A 16,940-nucleotide genomic window follows, 5' to 3' on the forward strand; every position below is an offset into this window, starting at 1 on the left:
GTCGGCGCGTCGCGTCCAATCAGCGGCGGCTCCGTTACGGCGCGGCGGCCGGAAGAGCGGGCGGGCGGGCGGGCGGGCGCGGTGCCGGTGCGGGTTATGGCGGACCCCGAGGAGGGACCCGAGGACGGCTTCTACCAGCGGTTCGCGGCCGAGCTGGAGGTGCTGGCCGAGCTGGGAGGTGGGCCCTGCTCCGGCGCCGTGTCCGGTACCGGAGGCGGCGGTGGAAGGAGGGAGGGAGCGGGCGGGCAGCGGCCGGGCTTTGCGCGGAGCCGCCCGTGCCCCGCTCCGCCGTGGGTCTCCTCCGGCGACCGGTACTCCGTCGTGTAACACCTCTTGCAGATGACCCATCCCAGCTCGCTGGCCCTAAAATCTCCCAGTTCCGTGGGAGGAGGCAGCCACCGGAGGAGCCCGACCCCGCCGGGGGGGACAACGGCCCCGGGGGCACCAACCCCAGGAAGAGGGACCGGGGCTGCGACCCCCCCGGCTCCCCGCCACCGTCCGCAGCCCGCAGTAGGTTTGACCCGAGCCTGCCCCGCGGCCCCGGTGGGTCCCCGGGTGCTGCTGACCCTTCATCCCCACCCTGAGCCATGCAGGGTGCTGCTGGAGGGGCGACCGAGCACCACCCTTGGGTCATCCATCCTTCTCCTCTTCCTCCTGCCCTGGTGTCTTCGTCCCAGCCCCGAAACCGAAGCGACAGCGCCTGGAAGCCGTTAAGAAGCTCAGCTTTGGTGGGGATGATGAGTTGGGTCCTGATGGCCTCCGGGGTGCTGGTCCAGAGGCGCTTTCTGTTCCCCAAGCTGCCAGGTTGGCCACCGTGAACCCCACTTTTAGCAGGGGCGAGGGAAAGGGCCCTCGAACCCCCACTTTCAGTGGGGGTTCGAGGGCCCTTTCCCTCGCCCCTGCTAAAGGAACCTGGTGTTCTCCAGCCTGGAGATAAGCGGCATGGCCCCGCTGCAGACCACGCCACCCTCCGAGAAGAAGCGGGTCCTCAAGCGGCCACCCATCCTGGAGGACTACGTCAACGTGACATCCACCGAGGGTACCAGGGTCTTCATGGTCGTGAGAGATGATCCCTCTAGGACAGGGGTGGAGGTAAGGAGGGATCTGAAGGCTGGGCTTGCTTCTCTGTGACCTCCATCCAGTTCAGGAGGGGATCTTTGATGAAGCATGAAATGTTTGTGCTGAGCGTTGGTGTGAACATCGGTGTGTGTTCTCTGGTCCTGGCAGCTCCCCGATTCCCTGGGCTGGAATGCACGCAGGCCGCTCCACTTGCTGGGGGTGCCTTTCTCCTACCTGAAGGAACAAGTGCATGAAGAGGTATCACATCTTATACCGACCTTCCCGTCTTCCCCTGCCACCCCTGGATAGCCACAGCATTGGCCCCTGAATCCCTGTTCCTCCCAGCCCTGGGTTAGTGGGGCGTCTCTGACCCCCCTCTCGCCCTTTTTGTGCTGAAGCGTCGAAGGCGTGTTCTGGAGGCATCGCAGCAGCTGACAGAGATAATAAATAGGTGAGGTGTTGGGACGAAATCCCAATCCTACCCTGCCGTGCTGTCACATGTGGCTCCCAAGATGCTCCAGTGGGGTCCAGGTTTTGGAGACCTGCGAGCAGAAGAGCTTCTTTGCCTTCAGCATCCCCAGCTTGGGAAGTCCAGGTGTAATTCCCAACCCTTCCCTGACTCCCTGGGTGGTTTGGGGCAAGTTAATTCTTTCTTGCAGTTGCCTCGAGAGTGAGAACAGTACCGAGAGCCCAGAGCCCAGCGAGGAAGCGGAGCCGGCAGAGGAGGAGTCTGCGCCGCATTGCCTCTGGGTGGACAAGTTCACTCCCCGGCGCTACCTGGAGCTGCTCAGTGATGATGTGAGGTGCTAGGATAAGTGGGAGCTTGGGGTTTTGGGTGCGTTTACCACTTCTATAACTCTTCCTTAATGCTGTGGGATCAAGGTTTTGTGGTGCTGCCTTTCATCGCAGGGGCTTTCGGAAGCACTGGCTGGGGAGCTCTGTCCGTGCTAGCCCTGCCCGGGGGCAGTCCTGCTGCCGAGAGCTTGGGGTGGGGGCTTTTCAGCTGTAGGCTGTGGACCTCCCAACAAAAGAGACTCTAAAAGATGAGCAAAATAAGACAAAAAAGATTGGGTGGACTTTAGCCACGAATGGTTGGCTATTTTGATTTTTTTGGAATATTAGAAGTTTTGTAGGGAATTGGAAATTATGGAAAAGGCTGAGGAGCGCTGGGTTGAACCAAGGCAGACGAGGGGCAGCAGGGATGTGGCCGATGTGACTTGTCCTCGGTTGCCCTGCGGGATGGTGGCCGAGCCAGGAAGGGAAGCAGCGTTTCCAGGCTGTCCCGGAGAGGTGCCAGGTGGAAACCTGAGCAGCCTCTCCCATGACATGGGAATGACGTGCCATGCGCTTGAGGTCTGTCTGGACAGACACGCTCTGTGTTGCCTCCCTGGACTTGGCTCCTTCCTCTGCAGGCCACGCTGGTTTTTAAGCCGTGAAGGAGAGACCTCTCTCTGTCCTCGGCCAGATCCTTCCGAGGTTTGAGAGAGTTTGCTTGCTTTCTTGCCCAACGTACAGTACACAAACCGCTGCCTTCTGAAGTGGCTCAAGCTCTGGGACACGGTGGTGTTCGGGAAGGAGAATGCTGTGAAGAAGGCCAATCCCAGTGCCAAGGCTCATCCTCCATTCAACCAGCCCAAGGAGCAGCAGAATAAGTGGAAAACAAAGGTGCAGCTCACAGAGGAGATTCTGGAGGCTGAGCTGGACCAGCACAAGAGACCCAAGTACAAGGTGAGCAGGGCAGGAGGCCGCTGTGGTGGGTCTCCTTTCCAATCCCCCTCATCCCACCACCATGGTGAGGAGCAGGACCTTCCAGTACAGATCCAGGAGAAATTGGATTCCTTGTTTCTCCTTAGAGAACATGGGGTTTTCTCATTTCTTCTTCTGTTTGGGCTTGGGTAATGTGATAACAAGGGGAGAGGAACAGACTTTCTTCAGCCAAATTAAGCGGGCCAGTTAAGGAAAGACGTACCCTTTTTAGCAGAGGTTGGTCTAGACGTTTTTTGTTAGGGGCAGACATGACGTGCCTTTGAGCTAGACTTTCTGCATCCGGAGGAGAGCAATGATGCTCAAATGCTGAAGGGAGCAGAGATAACTTACCCAGGCCAGCATACCAGCTTCAACCTGTCTAGTGAGAGGATATAAAAAAGGGACAACGAAAAGATATACTAACAGCATTGCTTCTCAGGAGCGTAATTCTGGAAGGGATTTTGTTCAGCCTTTTCTATCTGCTGCCCTGCAAACTTAAACATATGCACGAGAGAGGCTGCCAGGATGACTCTCTCACCTCTGAGAGTTTCTGTTACGTTCTCCTTCCTCCAGTGACTTTCCCTCCTCCCCGTGTGTCTACAAACCAGTGCAGCAGCTCCCAAGACTGGTTTGCAGGCTGCAGAGCCTTATCCCTTTGCGTGGCAGCCTTGGTCAGTGCTGGAGGAAGCCCTGCCTCGCTGCTTGCCGGGCTGAAGTTACCTCTCTGCCGCAGGTAGCCCTGCTCTGCGGCCCACCCGGCTTGGGGAAGACCACGCTGGCCCACGTCATCGCGAAGCACGCGGGGTACAACGCCGTCGAGATGAACGCCAGGTGAGTCCAGCCCTGCCCTGCCCCAGAAGCTGGTGGAGGTGATGCCGTGCCGGAGGCGATGCCGTGCCGCAGCAGCCTGGCACCGGCTTGTCTTGCAGTGACGACCGCAGCCCAGAGGTTTTCAAAACTCGCATCGAAGCTGCCACCCAGATGAAGTCTGTGCTGGGTGCCAACGAGAAGCCCAACTGCCTGATCATCGATGAGATAGACGGCGCACCCGCGGTAAGCCCAGCCTGGATCTGGCCACCTTTTGCATTAACTGCTTAATTATTCCCCTCTTAGCAGCTCATCCATTTTAGGAGCGGCTTCTTGCCTCTGAACGCAAGAATTCATCCCTTCTGTCCTTGATTTTTTTTTTAATTTTTTTTTTTTTTTTTTTTTTTTTTTTTCCCCAAGGCATCTATCAATGTGCTGCTAAACATCATCCACCGTAAGGATGTGGAGGGCGAGGCAGCAGCCGGCACGGGCCGGAGGAGGCGGCGCGAGGATGGGCTGTTGCTCAGGCCCATCATCTGCATCTGCAATGACCAGTTAGTATCGACTGCGTGTCCGGGGAGGGATGGGGAGCTGATAGCCCTGCCCCAAGCGAGGAGGCAGCTGCTGTTGCCTCCAGCCAAAGCCTTCCCGCGCCGAGTTATCTGCCGTCAGACCTGTGGCTTAGAAGTACCTTATGAAAAGTAAAACTGCGACATGCTCAGCTTTCCTGAAACCCCCCAGGTTTTGTACCTGCTGGGGTGACTTGTAGCTAGGTGTGAGCGTACCGTTGCGTTTGTGCGTGCCCAAGCGTGCAGGGGAGTACAGGCAGCTGCTAAATAACCCGCCTCTCTTTGAGCAGAGCATTAATAGCTGGATTTCTTCCTCTGCTAGGGTCGCTCAGAGACCCCCTGTGCTTCCCTTTGCCAGGTACGTCCCTGCTCTCCGGCCGCTGCGGCAGCAATCGTTCCTGCTAAACTTCCCTCGGACGGCGCCGTCCCGGCTCGCCCAGCGGCTCTGCGAGGTGCGGTGCGGCCGAGGGCTCCTCTTGCCCCACCGGCCGGCCGGCCTTCGCCGCTGACCCCCCCTCCTCCTGCAGATCGCCCTGCGGCAGGGCATGCGGGCGGACATGGGCGCGCTGCTGGCGCTGTGCGAGAAGACGGAGAACGACATCCGCTCCTGCATAAACACCCTGCAGGTACTGGTGTCACAGGGAGGTCTCTGGGGGACACGGACTTGCTGCGGCTCTTGACTTGATCGGGTGGGGATGGAGGGGAAAAAAACTGTCCCCCGTGCAGATCCGTAAAACGCCCACCCTGTCCCCTGTGTTATTTTTAACCTTGATTCCCCTACAAATGGAGGAGGAGCGAGGTGCCGCTCTCTCCGGCTTTCCCCGGCACCAGCTAGCTGTTGTGGGCATCCCCTCCCTCCCAGTGGTGCCTGTACCCCCCCCCAGCCCCTTGTTTGTGTTGCAGTTCCTCCATGGCCGAGGCCAGAAGGAGCTGAGCGTGCAGATGGTGCAGACGATGAAGATTGGCTTGAAGGACCAAAACAAGGGGCTCTTCTCCATCTGGCAAGAGATCTTCCAGCTCCCAAAGGTCCAGAGGTAAAACGGGGTGGATTTATTAGGTCTCCTGTCTGCTGGGGGCACACCGCTTCATGGTACCCCCTGACCTGCTTGCAAGACTTGTGGTGGAGAAACCCGAAAGGTCCTGGAGAGCTGGTTTGCCCTGCAGCAGACACGGCTTCATTTCAGCATATTTGTGTGTCCAGAAGCTCTTTGGCCGCTCTCTTTAGCACCCAATAATTTGGCATCAGTATTGCCTTCAGTCCGGTTTGCAAGGGTCCAAATATTCCTCGCTGGTCCGTTCAGTGCCAGGGCACCCTGAGCTCTTCCCTTTGGGCTCCCCCCAGGCACAGGATAGGAACGGACCCCGCTTTGCCAACCCAGCTCCTGGTGGGTGACGAGGACCTGTCGCACCTCGGGGGGACGGCTGGCTTCAACGTGTCCTCCCAGCGCTTCCACCACATCCTGCACCTCGCCATCTCCTCGGGGGAGCAGGAGAAGCTCGCCCAGGTAGAGCAGCCAAGGGGGGACCCAGGCCCCTTCCTCTGCTGTGTTGTGGTGGAGTGGAGCTCAGAGGGATGCTCAAAATCCCAGCAGCGTGCTCCGACGGGACCGTCCGCCCAGCCTCGAGCCGTCTCTAATCCTGCGCCCGCTTCCAGGGTCTGTACGACAATTTCCTGAACATGAAGCTGCGGGACTCCAGTTTCAGCTCGGTGTGCTTGGCCCTGGAGTGGCTGGGCTTCTCCGACCTGCTGAGCCGGGCTGTCCTGCACGAGCAGAGCTTCCAGCTGATGCGATACCTGCCCTTCCTGCCCGTGGCTTTCCATCTGCTTTTCGCGGCCACCAGCATCCCCCGGCTCGCTTATCCCAGCAGCCAGCACGAGGCAAGTACCGGGGAGGGCACGGCGGCAGCGTGGCTCCAGCTCCGTCACCCGCGGGGACGCCTGCGGTCGCAGCCGTGGCTGAGCCCTCCCTGCCCTCTCCACCCAGGCCCTGGCCAAGCTGAACCACATGCAGAACCTCGTCGTGTCCATGGTGTCGGGGATAACGCCCAGCGCCCGCAGCCGTGCCGGCCGGCAGTCTCTCGTCTTGGAGGTGCTCTGTCTGCTGCTGGACATCATCGCCCCGAAGCTCCGACCGGTGAGTGCCCACCAGCCCCCTCTCGCTGCAGCGGCAGGGGTCCTGCCTGGGTGACGTGTCCCCTCTGCAATGCCCCCCGAAAGGGCTGGGACACGTCCCCTGCGCTGCATCACCAAGGCTGAGCTATCCCGGACCTCTGTCCAAAATCTGGGGTCAGTTTGATGTTGCAGCTGATGCAGAAGTCAGAGGGAAGCCGGGGATGCGGCGCTGGGTGCATGGGGGGGTGTCCTGCACCTCCTGGACCGCTGCACCCGGGAGTGGGCTTGGCTGAGCCGGGGTTTGGGGAGCTGTTGCAGTCTCCTTCCAGCAGCTGGTTCACGTGCGTGCGCCGCTGCGTTGGGTGCATTTACCCTTCGGGCTGTTGGAGGGGACTGTCCCTGCTCCGTGAAGTACGTGTGTCCCTAATAGGAAACTAAACTTGGTCTGAACCTCGTGGGTATTAACTGTCGTTTCTCATATAGAAACAAACCCTATGCTTCAGGTTATTTTTATGTTTAGAAGTCATTGCGGATTAGTGATGCTCTCCCCTTTCTGGGCTCCGCTTTCCTCCCCAGGTGAACACCCAGCTCTACAGCCTGAAGGAGAAGCAGCAGCTGGCAGACCTCATCAGCACCATGCTGGCCTACAACCTCACCTACCACCAGGAACGCTTGCCCGAGGGCCAGTACGTCTACAAGCTCGACCCGTAAGTCCCGAGGGTGAGGAGAAGGCGTAGGGGTCAAAAATAACAACAGAGAGTTCAGGAAGGAGGCTGAGCCTGAAAGCATCGTGGCATCGCGTTGGTTTCTTGCAGCTAGAGCTCAGGGGTTTCTCTGGTGATGGCAGCTGGGTTGGCGCGAGCTGCCCGGTGCTGGGATGGCTGCAGGGACCCGACTTTCTCCGATGGCAGCTCTGCGGGGATTATCTGCTTGTTTTTTTTAAAGGAGGAGCCCCGGAGCCTTGCGGGTGCTCAGGGCTGCCGCTGGCTTTTCTCCACCCGCACGCTGCGGCTGCCCCCGTCACGCTCTCGGGCTGAGAGCGAAGCGGGACTGGTTTTGCTTTAATGGGATTAAAGGAAAGGAAGCAGCTGCCTTTGGCTCTCACCGGAGCTGGCAGAGGAAAGACCGAAGCTGCTGGGGACTCGCGGCAGCAGGGGAGAGCAGGTCTACCTGGACACGTTGCACACGGGTCACTCTAGCTGTGATTAATTTGTATATTAACAGCCGGCCATTGCTAGACTTGAGTCTCACTGTGCTTTAAGTATATACAGAGCCGTAAATGCTCCCGAGGCTTTGGTACAGTAATACAGACCCGACCACGGCTAGGAGCAACGCTAATGTCTTCCTGGTGCAAAGTTAATTACAAAAATTAGCCTCTGTTAAATCAAGCAGCTGTATCTAATTACAGTGAAGTGCTTTATTATTTTTTTTTTCCCATGGAAAGGCCTGCGGGAGCTGCAGGGGCTGTAGGGAGCCGTCCTGCCCTGCCCTCCCCACGCCAGCCTGTGCCACTGAAACACGGCTGTGGGGGAACCGTGGGACATTTGGGAGCCACGTGGCACAAGCAGGCACGTTGCTTTGCTTTGCTTCGCTTTTTTTGCAAATTTCTGAGCCTGTTTCCTGGCCATGCACAGCAATGATGGGGACCGTGGGGGTGTCATGTCCCAGTGGCACCTGCAAGTCACATCCCAGCATCTGTCTGGCAAACAAAGCTGTTGTCAACAGCAAAACCTGTGTTTTCTCTCTAAAACTTTTTAAATTGTAGATTTGACAGCTGATTTCTAAATGACTGCAAAGCCACCTGACATAGGACTTTGCTCCCTTTATTTTAAGGGGAATAACACTGAATGTGTGTAAAGTGTGAAATATTTACAGCAGGCAAAGGAACTGGCCCAGCTGGATCTTTGGTGCTGGGGCTGTGCCTGGGCTTTTGCTGTACCGAAACAGGCCTAACTCAAGGTCTGGTGCATGAATGTCATTAAGAATAAAACTGCTCTGATTAGCCAAAATTACTGTTCATGGCCGTATCGCAATTAAACGCCTCCCCGCAGGCACCTCGGGGTTCATGCGAAGGGTCGTAGTGCCTCCCGTGCCCAAGCTGTGATGTGACCGTGGCTTTTTCAGGGCAATCTGTTCAGCACAGACCCGCCTGCAATTTTCTCTTCTTGCATTAAAAACAAGATTAAAAAGCATGTAATCCCTCCTGAGTTCCCATTCAGCTGAGTTGCCCTGCAGCAACCTGGCTCCGCACGCCCGGCACCGTTCGCTGGGCATCTTCGAGTGCCGCCGTCGGACGCGGACACTCGGAGAGGGCAGCGATGGGGAAACCGAGGCACCGCGACCAGGATCATACCGAGAGGCTGGGGGGGACAGAGCTGGGAGTCTGGTGGGTTTCCTGTGCCCGTGTCAGGCTGCAGTTTGCATCATGCTTTTTATATTATCAGTATTGATTTATTTTCTCTGCTTCTGCCTCTCCATGATGCAGGAACGTGGAGGATGTCTGCCGGTTCCCGGACCTGCCGGCTCGCAGGCAGCTGACCTACCAGGCCAAGCAGCTCATCGCCAGGGAGATCGAGATGGAGAAGATGAGGAGGACAGAGGCTTTGCTGCAGGCGCGAAACCTGGGCGAGGTAGGGAGGGCTCGTGGTGTTCTGTGGTTTTGGGGGGGGGGGTTTGGTGGGTCCCTCAATGGGGATAAAGTCCTTAGGGCTGGTGTGGGGACTTGGTCTTTCCAAAGCTGCCAGTGGCTTTTGCTCTGCAAATGGAAATCCAGGATTAAACTCCCCCAGTCGCAGCCGTCTGCCTGCCCATCTGCCTTCAGGGCAGCACATCCGCGCTGGGGTAAACGTGCTCGAAGGGCTCATCTTTTTGCAGGAATTGTGGAAAGAAACGCTCGCTGTGAGTTAAAGCTTTAAACCCTTCGACTCTCTCATGAGGGCTGCGATGAGATGGGAATTTTAGTTCATGTGGCTGCGATTTGTGCGTGTCGGGGGGGGAGCTGACCTGCTCTTTCCTGCCTGCACGTTCCCTTGCTGCTTCACTTCGATCCTCCCAAAGGTCCCAAAGTCCCTGGGAGGAGCAGAGTTACTCTGCCCACCGCCGAAACCCTCCGTGGAGCAGTGGGCAGGAGGCAGGAGAAGGTGGAAGAGGCTGAGAAACAGCTCGGGTGTAGCTGGTGCCTGCCCTGCCCTGGTGCCACAGGGATAATTAATCCCCGAGAGCCCCTTCTTGTAGCAGAAGGGCTTTCTCGGGGGATGCGTGGGGCAAAGAGATGCTGCAAAAACATCTCTGAAGCCTCCTTGTTTACACGGTGCCGACCATGAAGTCCCATGGAAAGGGACTGCAAACACGCACGTGCCCAAAGCGCTGCCAGGGCTAATCCCACATGCTGCTGCGAGACAGAAAATGATGAAAAAAATCGCTTGGATATTGTAATCAAACCCAGCAGCAAATAGAGGCGGCGTGCGGGACGGGTGACAAGGCACCATCCTGCCCTCAGGCTGTGCATCACCTGGGGGGGATGCCCGAACCTTGAGCTTGGCCGGCCCCGAGGGGACCCTCGCTCAGAGCTCTGTTCCCCGCAGGAGCCCGGGAATGGCCTCGGCGAGGCGGGGGAGCGAGCGGACGGGGGGCCGGCAGTGCCCCCCAACCACCACCAGCGCCTGGAGCACATCGTCCGGAGGGCGGTCGTGGAGGACAAGGTGAGGGGGCTGGAATTTCTAGCTGATTTCCTACCAGCGTGTACCTTGGCTGCTGGAGACTGGCTGTCTCCGTTGGTATTTGTTTATTTTTAGTACAGTTTCTTTTAAATAGAATAGTTCGGCACCACGCGTCCCGTAAATGCATCGCTGGGTTTACAGCATCGGGATGAATTAGATCTGGGTGACATTTATGGCTGTGGCCTGCGAAGCTTTCGGGGGGGGGGGGGGGGAGGAAAGAGATGTGGATATTTGGGCTAAAATAGCTGAATTTTGGCTCTGTGGAAGCTGCGGGGTCAGGGGGAGAGCTGCTCACGGGGTGTGGAGGTGTGTACATGGGTTGGGAGGCTGCAGGGGAAACCATCCGTCCTCTGCCGGTGCAGCGGGTGAGCCGGGCTGGTCCCATCCCGAGCATCCCGACAGCGGCCAAGAGGAGGAAGAGGTGGTCCCCTGCCACCACCCCTCTCCTCGGGCTCAGCTTCGAGACCTCGGCTGTCCGTAAAACCCCGCTTTAGCACGACGAACCTCGAAGTTTGCCTTTCCCACCCCATTTTGAATGCTGTTTGCATTTTACCGAGGCCGCTGGCCCTTTCCGCAGGTTTTGCATTCGGCTCCTGCTCGGCGGCTTCCTCCGGTGCCGGGTGCTTGAAGGGGGAAGGAGCAGGCACAGCCCCGAGCACGGGGTGACAACCCCACGCAAAAGCCCCGGCGAGGGGCTCCTCTGAACTGCCTAGGGCTGACTTTGCTTAAAATTGGGCAGAGCTGAGCGGTGTCACCGGGGTCTAGCCTCGCACTGAGCTGCCAGAGAGAAACTGGGTTTGCTTTCGGCTGTCTCTGAATGTGAGCTGTAAATGCAGGTACCGACAGGAGCCACGCTCATCTTCTGCTTTTTGCTTTTCGCAGCCCGAGACCGACTTTTTTGGGCGGCCGCTTTGGCGGCAGCGGGTGGCCACAGCCCCGGGTAGGTGGCAGAGGGATGGATGCTGATGGGGCGGGGGGGGGTCACTGCACTTGCGGTGCTTGGACCCCACACAAGGTGCCCAAAAGAGGGGCTCTGTCCCTAAGCACTGCACCCCGGGGGGACTTCGGCGGGGTGGGGAGGGGATATTGAGCAAACTGACCCCGACGCAGCAGGCGGGGGGGTGCCTGGGGGCAGGTCGGTGGATTCTGGCAGCGTCCAAAGAGCCAGCAAATAGGCTGAGCTGGGGAGCACTGTTGCGTGTACCTCAAGTGTTGGCAGGATCCAGGACGTGGGAGCATCAGCTCTGTTTGTGCAAAACCCCCCCGCCGTGCCCCTGCAGCCTGGGCGCAGGTTGTAACTTTAAGGTTAAGAGTTTCTGCAAGTTTTTGACATCGATCTTTCCCCCCTGCAGCCCCTCAGGCCTCCAAGGAAGAGTCGGTCGAGAGCCAGATGGGAAAAGCCGTGGGGAAGAGCGACGTCTGGTTCCGGTTTAACGAAGGGGTTTCTAATGCCGTCAGGAGGAATATCTACATCAGGGACCTGCTCTAGCAGGGCAGAGATGAAGCCCAGGAAATTATATAGATGGAACTGAAGGGATAAGCTGGCTTTTGGCTTTCTAACCCACGGATGGGGTGTGCGTGCATGATCCTTGTTTGGTTTAGTTTTTTAGTACCAACTTGTTTTGTTTAAAAAAAATAAAATATATATTAAAAAATTAATCATGAAGTATTGATCTGTTTATTTCATTTATAAACCCTTAGTTGTCATACTTTGCCTGTTTTGCTGCAAAATTATATCCTACAATATACAAAAGAATAGTTAAAATCACTGAAAATGTTTTATAAAAGTTCTCTTCCTTTACAAGTTGAAAAATTGACCTGCTTGATGGCAACAGTGGGAGAGGTGAGTTGAAGTCTGTGACTGGAACTGCAGCCTAACCCCAGAGAAGCCTTTGCTGCTCACGTCCCCCTGTGCTGCCCACCCTCCTTGCTTTCCCTGTCCCCCCCGCCCCTAAAAAAGAAACGCTTCTACTACTAAAAATAAGAAGACAAGATGAGGGTAGGGTTTTTGTTCAGGTAGTCATATTCGGAAGCTAGCTAATAAAAAAGTGTACATTCAGTGTGGGGGAGCGAGGGGCCGCAGGAGCCGGCGCAGGTGGGGGCTGACCCCCTCAGAGGATGGTGCATTTGCCTTTCTCCACCCAGGGGTTGTTTTTCATCAGCTCCGGGTTCAAGAAGGGATCTTCTGGAATGCCGTCCTCGATCCACTTCACAAACCTGCGGAGAGGGGAGCGAAGGGGTGGGCATAGACCACCATTGCAAAATGCGTCACCCTCGGCGAGGGACGCGGGGCAGGGGCTGCGCAGCAGCAAAATGGGGGGCACGGCAGGGTCCGGGGTAAATCCTGCTCTGGGGGGAGCGATGCTGGGCTGTTGGGGTGCACCCTGCTCCAGTGGCAGCGGGCACGAGCTGTCCCAGTGCGTGAGCCCCCCCGCACCCGGCTGGTTTTTGGATGGGGGAGCTAAGCACAAGACAAGTTTAATAAAAGCCTTTTGTCCCCCACATCTGCGGCTGCCCATGTGCTGCTGGCATGGGGACGGCCCTTGCACTGTGTTTTAAAACTTATTTCCTAAAGTAGCTTTTTTCTGTTCCCCCTCCTTCTAAGAGGCCAGTGAGTGATGGGGCCATGGGCTGGGTTAACTGGTGGGATGTCCCAAGACCCTTCATGTGAGGTACAAACCAGGGGGGGGAAAATACCTGTTCATGACTTTGTTTTAAAGGTTTAAGTCTTTTGAATTCTGCAAGGGGGGGGGGCTGCACACTCGCCTGGCTGAGCCCGGAGTGTTGGGGGGGGTCCTGGGAGGGGGTCCCACGGCTGCTGCCACATCCCAGCCACCACTGGAGCTTGGGCACTGGAAAGGAGTTGGTATGGGGGGGGGCTTTGCAGAAAGGAGCAGCGGGGGGCTTTGCAGGCACCGGCACGGGGGCTGCTGCAGTTTCTGCTGCGGGGGCTTGGGGGGCTAGAAGAACCATAAAGGGAAAGAAAATCTCTAAACCTGCCTTGTTTTGGGAGCCCGGGGTGATTTCAAGGGGGATGTTGGTACTGGCCACGGGGTGGAGAAGAGCTGGATGCTGCTCGGGGGGGGTGGGGTGGGGTGCGGGGATGGGAGGGAGGGTGGGCACCCACTTACTCGGGTATTGTCTTGGACGACATCTCCCGCTTGTAGGCCAGCTGGTACTTCAGGCTTTCCACCTCCTTCTTCCACTGCGGGAGGTCCCACTCATCCATGGTGGCAGCCGGGGGCTCTGGGGGGCTGAAAACGAGGACGTTGGTGCCGTATCCCACAGCTGCAGCCTGCCCTGGACCCCCCCAGCTCTGCACCCCCCCCAAAGACGGGGTCCCCCTGGATGGGGACAGCGTACCACCATGCTCCGGGGGGTGGTTTCCAACCCCATGATGGAGCAGCCCATGGCTCCGGGAGTTTTTGGGGTTCTTCTCATCAGGCAAAGGCTGCACCTACCTGCGGGCATGGGGGCAGGTGCCCGGCGCTGCCCTCTTGTAGCCGTGCCGTGCCCGCGGGCGCATGCAAAACCCGAGGACCTAGCCAGATTTGACTGCAATTTGGATGGTAGTATTGCTTGGGGTGGAGAGCGGCAAATAAATAGCAACCGGAGGCTATTTGGGGAGTGGGGGGGTGCCTGGTCTTCTCCTGCCTGGCTGCAGCCCCAGGTGGGGCCAGGGGGGATTTTGGGCATCCACAGGGCTGCATAGACAGCCCTGGAAATGGCTCACGTGGACAGTCATCTCTGATTTGGGGAGCAAGTGAAACCACCACGTACCCCCTCGCGTCCTCCCCCAGCCCAGCAGCGGCCCTGGGTGCTGGCTGACGGTGGGGACGTGCACGGTGGGGAAACTGAGGCAGAGCCGCTGATGGGGCACAAGCTGCGACCACAGTCGCGTGAGACCTTCTGCGAGCACCCGGGTCCCCCGTGCCACCCCAAGAATCGGTGGCACAAGGGGACCTTCCCCTGCCTGTTCCCGGCCGTGACCCCCGGACCCCCCAGCGCGCAGAGGCACAGGGCAGCACCCCGGGGTGGCTGGACCCTAGGGGTGCCCGTGTGCCCCATCCTGCACCCCAGACCAGCCTGCAGCCCCCAGTAAGGGCTGGGTGTGCTGGGGGGGGGGGGGGGGGGGCCAGGAAATCCATCCCCAGCTCGGCTCCTCCGCAGAGCATCCCCCGGAAAAATAGCCGGGCATGGGAGGAGGGTGAGCACCCAGAGCCCAGCACCCCCCCCTGCACCCACAGTCCGGCCTCCCCCGGGGCTCCGGTCCCTGCTGGCGGCTCTCCTGGAAGCAGACGGGGACCAGCATCCTTCATCCCCACTCCAGCCATCCCAGCAGCATCCCAGCACCGCGGCCGAACCCTCCACCTACCTCTGCTGGAAAAGGTGTTAGCGGGGTCTGCGTCCGTCCCCGCCGGCTCGGCAAGCCGCCCTGGCCTTGCCCGCGCTGCCTCCTGCGAGCGTTCCCCTCGCTGTTGGCGAGCCCAAATCCTCTGTGTAATCTATTAATGCACGGCTGGTCCAGCTGCCTCCAACACGGCAGGAGCCGGATAATGGGAGCGTCCTCCCCCCCGCTGCTCCCGGGGGATTTGGCTCCGCTGAATGCGAGCGCCCAGGATGGAAGAAGCATCCTGGTACCCGGTGGCCGAGCTGCCGAAATGGGGTTACCCCAGCCTCCCCCATAGCCCTAAGGGACAGAAGGGCCCCCAAGGAATGGGGGGGTAACCTGCGGTGGGGCACAGCGGCCCCCCCCAGTGAGGCCCTTGCTCCTGCCTGCATCCCTGCCTGCATCCCTGCCTGCATCCCTGCCAAAGCCAGCCGCCCCATGGCTTCTCCAGATTTCTTGTTTCCTCCCGCTTCTCTGATGCTGGCGGAGCTGGGGGGGGATAGGGAGACGTGGAGCGGGGGGCACCTGAGGAGGGGTTGGTTAAAAAAAGAAGAAGAAAAAAAAAAAGATAAATGCAAAAAGCGAGCAGTTGGAGACTAACCATATGGTGGGTGAAGGGGCAGGGTCAGCACAAGGGGAAAAGTGCAACAACATTTAAAAAAAAAAAGAAAAAAAAAAGTGTGACTTCTTATAGGGAGGGGAAAAAGCCCACTAACAGTTGTCAGCTGATTAAAGGCAGTGTAATTAATGCAAAAGTAAAAACACAAAGAAGTGAGAAAAACCCCACCCCTACCCTTCATTAAACAATCAATTAAAAAAAAAAACCCTTCAGGTAATTATGGTGACAGCAGCTTTGCATTTAAAAAAAAGCAAAGCAAGGGTTCCACAAAGAAAAACTCCTCAAATCCTGCCCCAGAGCCCCTCCTTCACATCCAGGGCCAGTGTCTGTATGGGTGGTTCTTTGTCCTCTCTAAAACACACCTGGGCCAGATTCATCCAATTATACAAACATATACCAATGTCTAGTATACACACACATTAAAAAAAAAAAAAAAAAAAGTGTGTGTGTGTATATATATACACACATGTATGTTTACACATACACATACATAGATATGCATATATATATCCCGTATGTATGGAGGTTGAATAGATATATTCATATGTATAGGTGTAGTTATAATTTGTTATACATATTATATACTATATATTACGTAACATACATAAAAGTAATGCATATATACACATATAATACATAAATACATATATACGTTTCTATACGTAGGATGCCTCTTCCAGTAGACAGAAGCCTTTATAGCATTAAACCACCAGAGCCATTTCTACCGAGCAGAAGGCCGATGCCCTGCAGCACGGACTCGGGCACGGAAGCCGAGAGCAGGATGGAGGCAAACGTGGGGGGCCGGGACGAAGCCGGGTTCCCCTCCCAGCCCTCAGCCTCCGCGGGCGATCGATGGCCGTAAGAGTCTCCCCGGCAGCCTCATGGAGCCGCCGGCCCTCCGCCTTTCTCCGAGCGAGGATGCTGGAGTCTGGGGCTTGGCCAGGGATCGATGGAGCTGGTTGGGGCCAAACCCTGAGCCCACTGCAAGCCATAGCATGAGGGGCTTTTTTTTCACCCAAAGGAAATCATAAATATAATATTTTTTTTTTTTTTTTATTTTATTGCAACACCAATGCTGAGCTTTTCTCTGTTGCAAACAGCCACGGGGCTCCTTTGGGGCGGCTGCAGCTCAGGGCAGGCTCCCCATGCTCCAAACACCACCGGCATCTATTAACGAGGTCAGCGATACCAAACACTGAACCGCAGATTATCTGGCTGTTGACATCAATCGTAATCTCCCTGCACTGCCTCCAAACAATTATGGGAAAGGTTTGGGTTTAACGATAAAATGACACTGGAGACGGGTTATTGGATTTCCATGGATTTTCCGCAATCTGACGGCGGCGAGGGCTGAGCCGGGCCGGCAGAGCCGCGCGGGTGCAGGGCAGGCTCCAGCGAATTTAGGAGCTGCCGTCAACCCCAACGCTGAGTCCGGAGGGTTCATCGCGCTCATCCCTCCCGCAGGCAGCAGCTCCCCCGATGCAGGCAGGGAGCCTTGTCTTGGCCAGGCAGGCAGGACCAAGGCAACGTCTGCCCAACCCTTGGGGGGTCTGGGACGGACCCGGCCGCGGTGGGCGGGCGGGCGGCAGCCCCCTGGCACAGCAGATTGCTGGGCCCGCATTAGCTACCCCCACCGGCTTTGTAGATTAAAGAATTATGAACTCCTGAAGTTTTGCAATATTAATGATCGTAGCCATCTGTTAATCCGGCAGCCAGCAACAAGCTGGTTTTTTTTTTTTTTTACTTTGCTTAGTCCAGTTATTAAAACTGAGTATTTTTGGTTTGGCAGGCAGCTGAAGGAGCATGACTCCTTTGTGGCCCATGGCGGCTGTGCAATGACTCGCATCCCGCTCCTTACTGCTGTCCCCGCGTTATTTAGGTACGGCACGGGAGCAGGTTCGAGAGCAGGAGGAGAGGA

At 57.4% G+C, this 16,940-nt stretch overlaps 2 protein-coding genes across 3 annotated transcripts; one reads left to right on the plus strand and one right to left on the minus strand.

Moving 5' to 3' along the window:
* The first annotated feature begins 34 nt into the window (after positions 1 to 34).
* On the plus strand, positions 35 to 11,672 carry CHTF18 (chromosome transmission fidelity factor 18). Of its 2 annotated transcripts, XM_030002006.2 has the most exons (22): positions 46 to 178; positions 340 to 510; positions 678 to 804; positions 927 to 1,092; positions 1,228 to 1,317; positions 1,458 to 1,510; positions 1,719 to 1,857; positions 2,575 to 2,787; positions 3,539 to 3,636; positions 3,735 to 3,858; positions 4,033 to 4,166; positions 4,540 to 4,633; positions 4,709 to 4,807; positions 5,085 to 5,215; positions 5,524 to 5,686; positions 5,836 to 6,060; positions 6,167 to 6,316; positions 6,871 to 7,001; positions 8,780 to 8,924; positions 9,879 to 9,995; positions 10,896 to 10,953; positions 11,366 to 11,672. In XM_030002006.2, the coding sequence occupies exons 1-22, from the start codon at positions 97 to 99 to the stop codon at positions 11,500 to 11,502; spliced, it is 2,847 nt and encodes a 948-aa protein (XP_029857866.1). In that variant the 5' UTR covers positions 46 to 96; the 3' UTR covers positions 11,503 to 11,672. The 2 variants fall into 2 exon arrangements, with proteins under 2 accessions (XP_029857867.1, XP_029857866.1); XM_030002007.2 differs by lacking the exons at positions 8,780 to 8,924; positions 9,879 to 9,995; positions 10,896 to 10,953; positions 11,366 to 11,672 and adding an exon at positions 7,739 to 8,616 and having other exon boundaries at positions 35 to 178.
* Positions 11,673 to 12,044: 372 nt separating this feature from the next.
* GNG13 (G protein subunit gamma 13) lies at positions 12,045 to 14,582 on the minus strand. Its single transcript, XM_030002015.2, has 3 exons — positions 14,389 to 14,582; positions 13,145 to 13,267; positions 12,045 to 12,230 (listed from the first exon to the last, which is right to left on the minus strand). The coding sequence occupies exons 2-3, from the start codon at positions 13,240 to 13,242 to the stop codon at positions 12,125 to 12,127; spliced, it is 204 nt and encodes a 67-aa protein (XP_029857875.1). The 5' UTR covers positions 13,243 to 13,267; positions 14,389 to 14,582; the 3' UTR covers positions 12,045 to 12,124.
* Between the last annotated feature and the right edge of the window lie 2,358 nt (positions 14,583 to 16,940).

This window comes from Aquila chrysaetos, chromosome 25 (assembly GCF_900496995.4).
Source record: "Aquila chrysaetos chrysaetos chromosome 25, bAquChr1.4, whole genome shotgun sequence".
Taxonomy (NCBI): Eukaryota; Metazoa; Chordata; class Aves; order Accipitriformes; family Accipitridae; genus Aquila; species Aquila chrysaetos.

Bases quoted from the DNA above. Each gene is read 5' to 3' on its own strand.
- CHTF18 (XM_030002006.2), top strand. From the start codon at position 97: ATGGCGGACCCCGAGGAGGGACCCGAGGACGGCTTCTACCAGCGGTTC. The intron at 511-677 runs GTAGGTTTGACC...TCTTCGTCCCAG, and splicing joins GCCACCGTCCGCAGCCCGCA to CCCCGAAACCGAAGCGACAG. The intron at 1,318-1,457 runs GTATCACATCTT...TTTGTGCTGAAG, and splicing joins AGGAACAAGTGCATGAAGAG to CGTCGAAGGCGTGTTCTGGA.
- GNG13 (XM_030002015.2), bottom strand. From the start codon at position 13,242: ATGGATGAGTGGGACCTCCCGCAGTGGAAGAAGGAGGTGGAAAGCCTG. The intron at 12,231-13,144 runs GTAAGTGGGTGC...CCCTCTCCGCAG, and splicing joins TCGTCCAAGACAATACCCGA to GTTTGTGAAGTGGATCGAGG.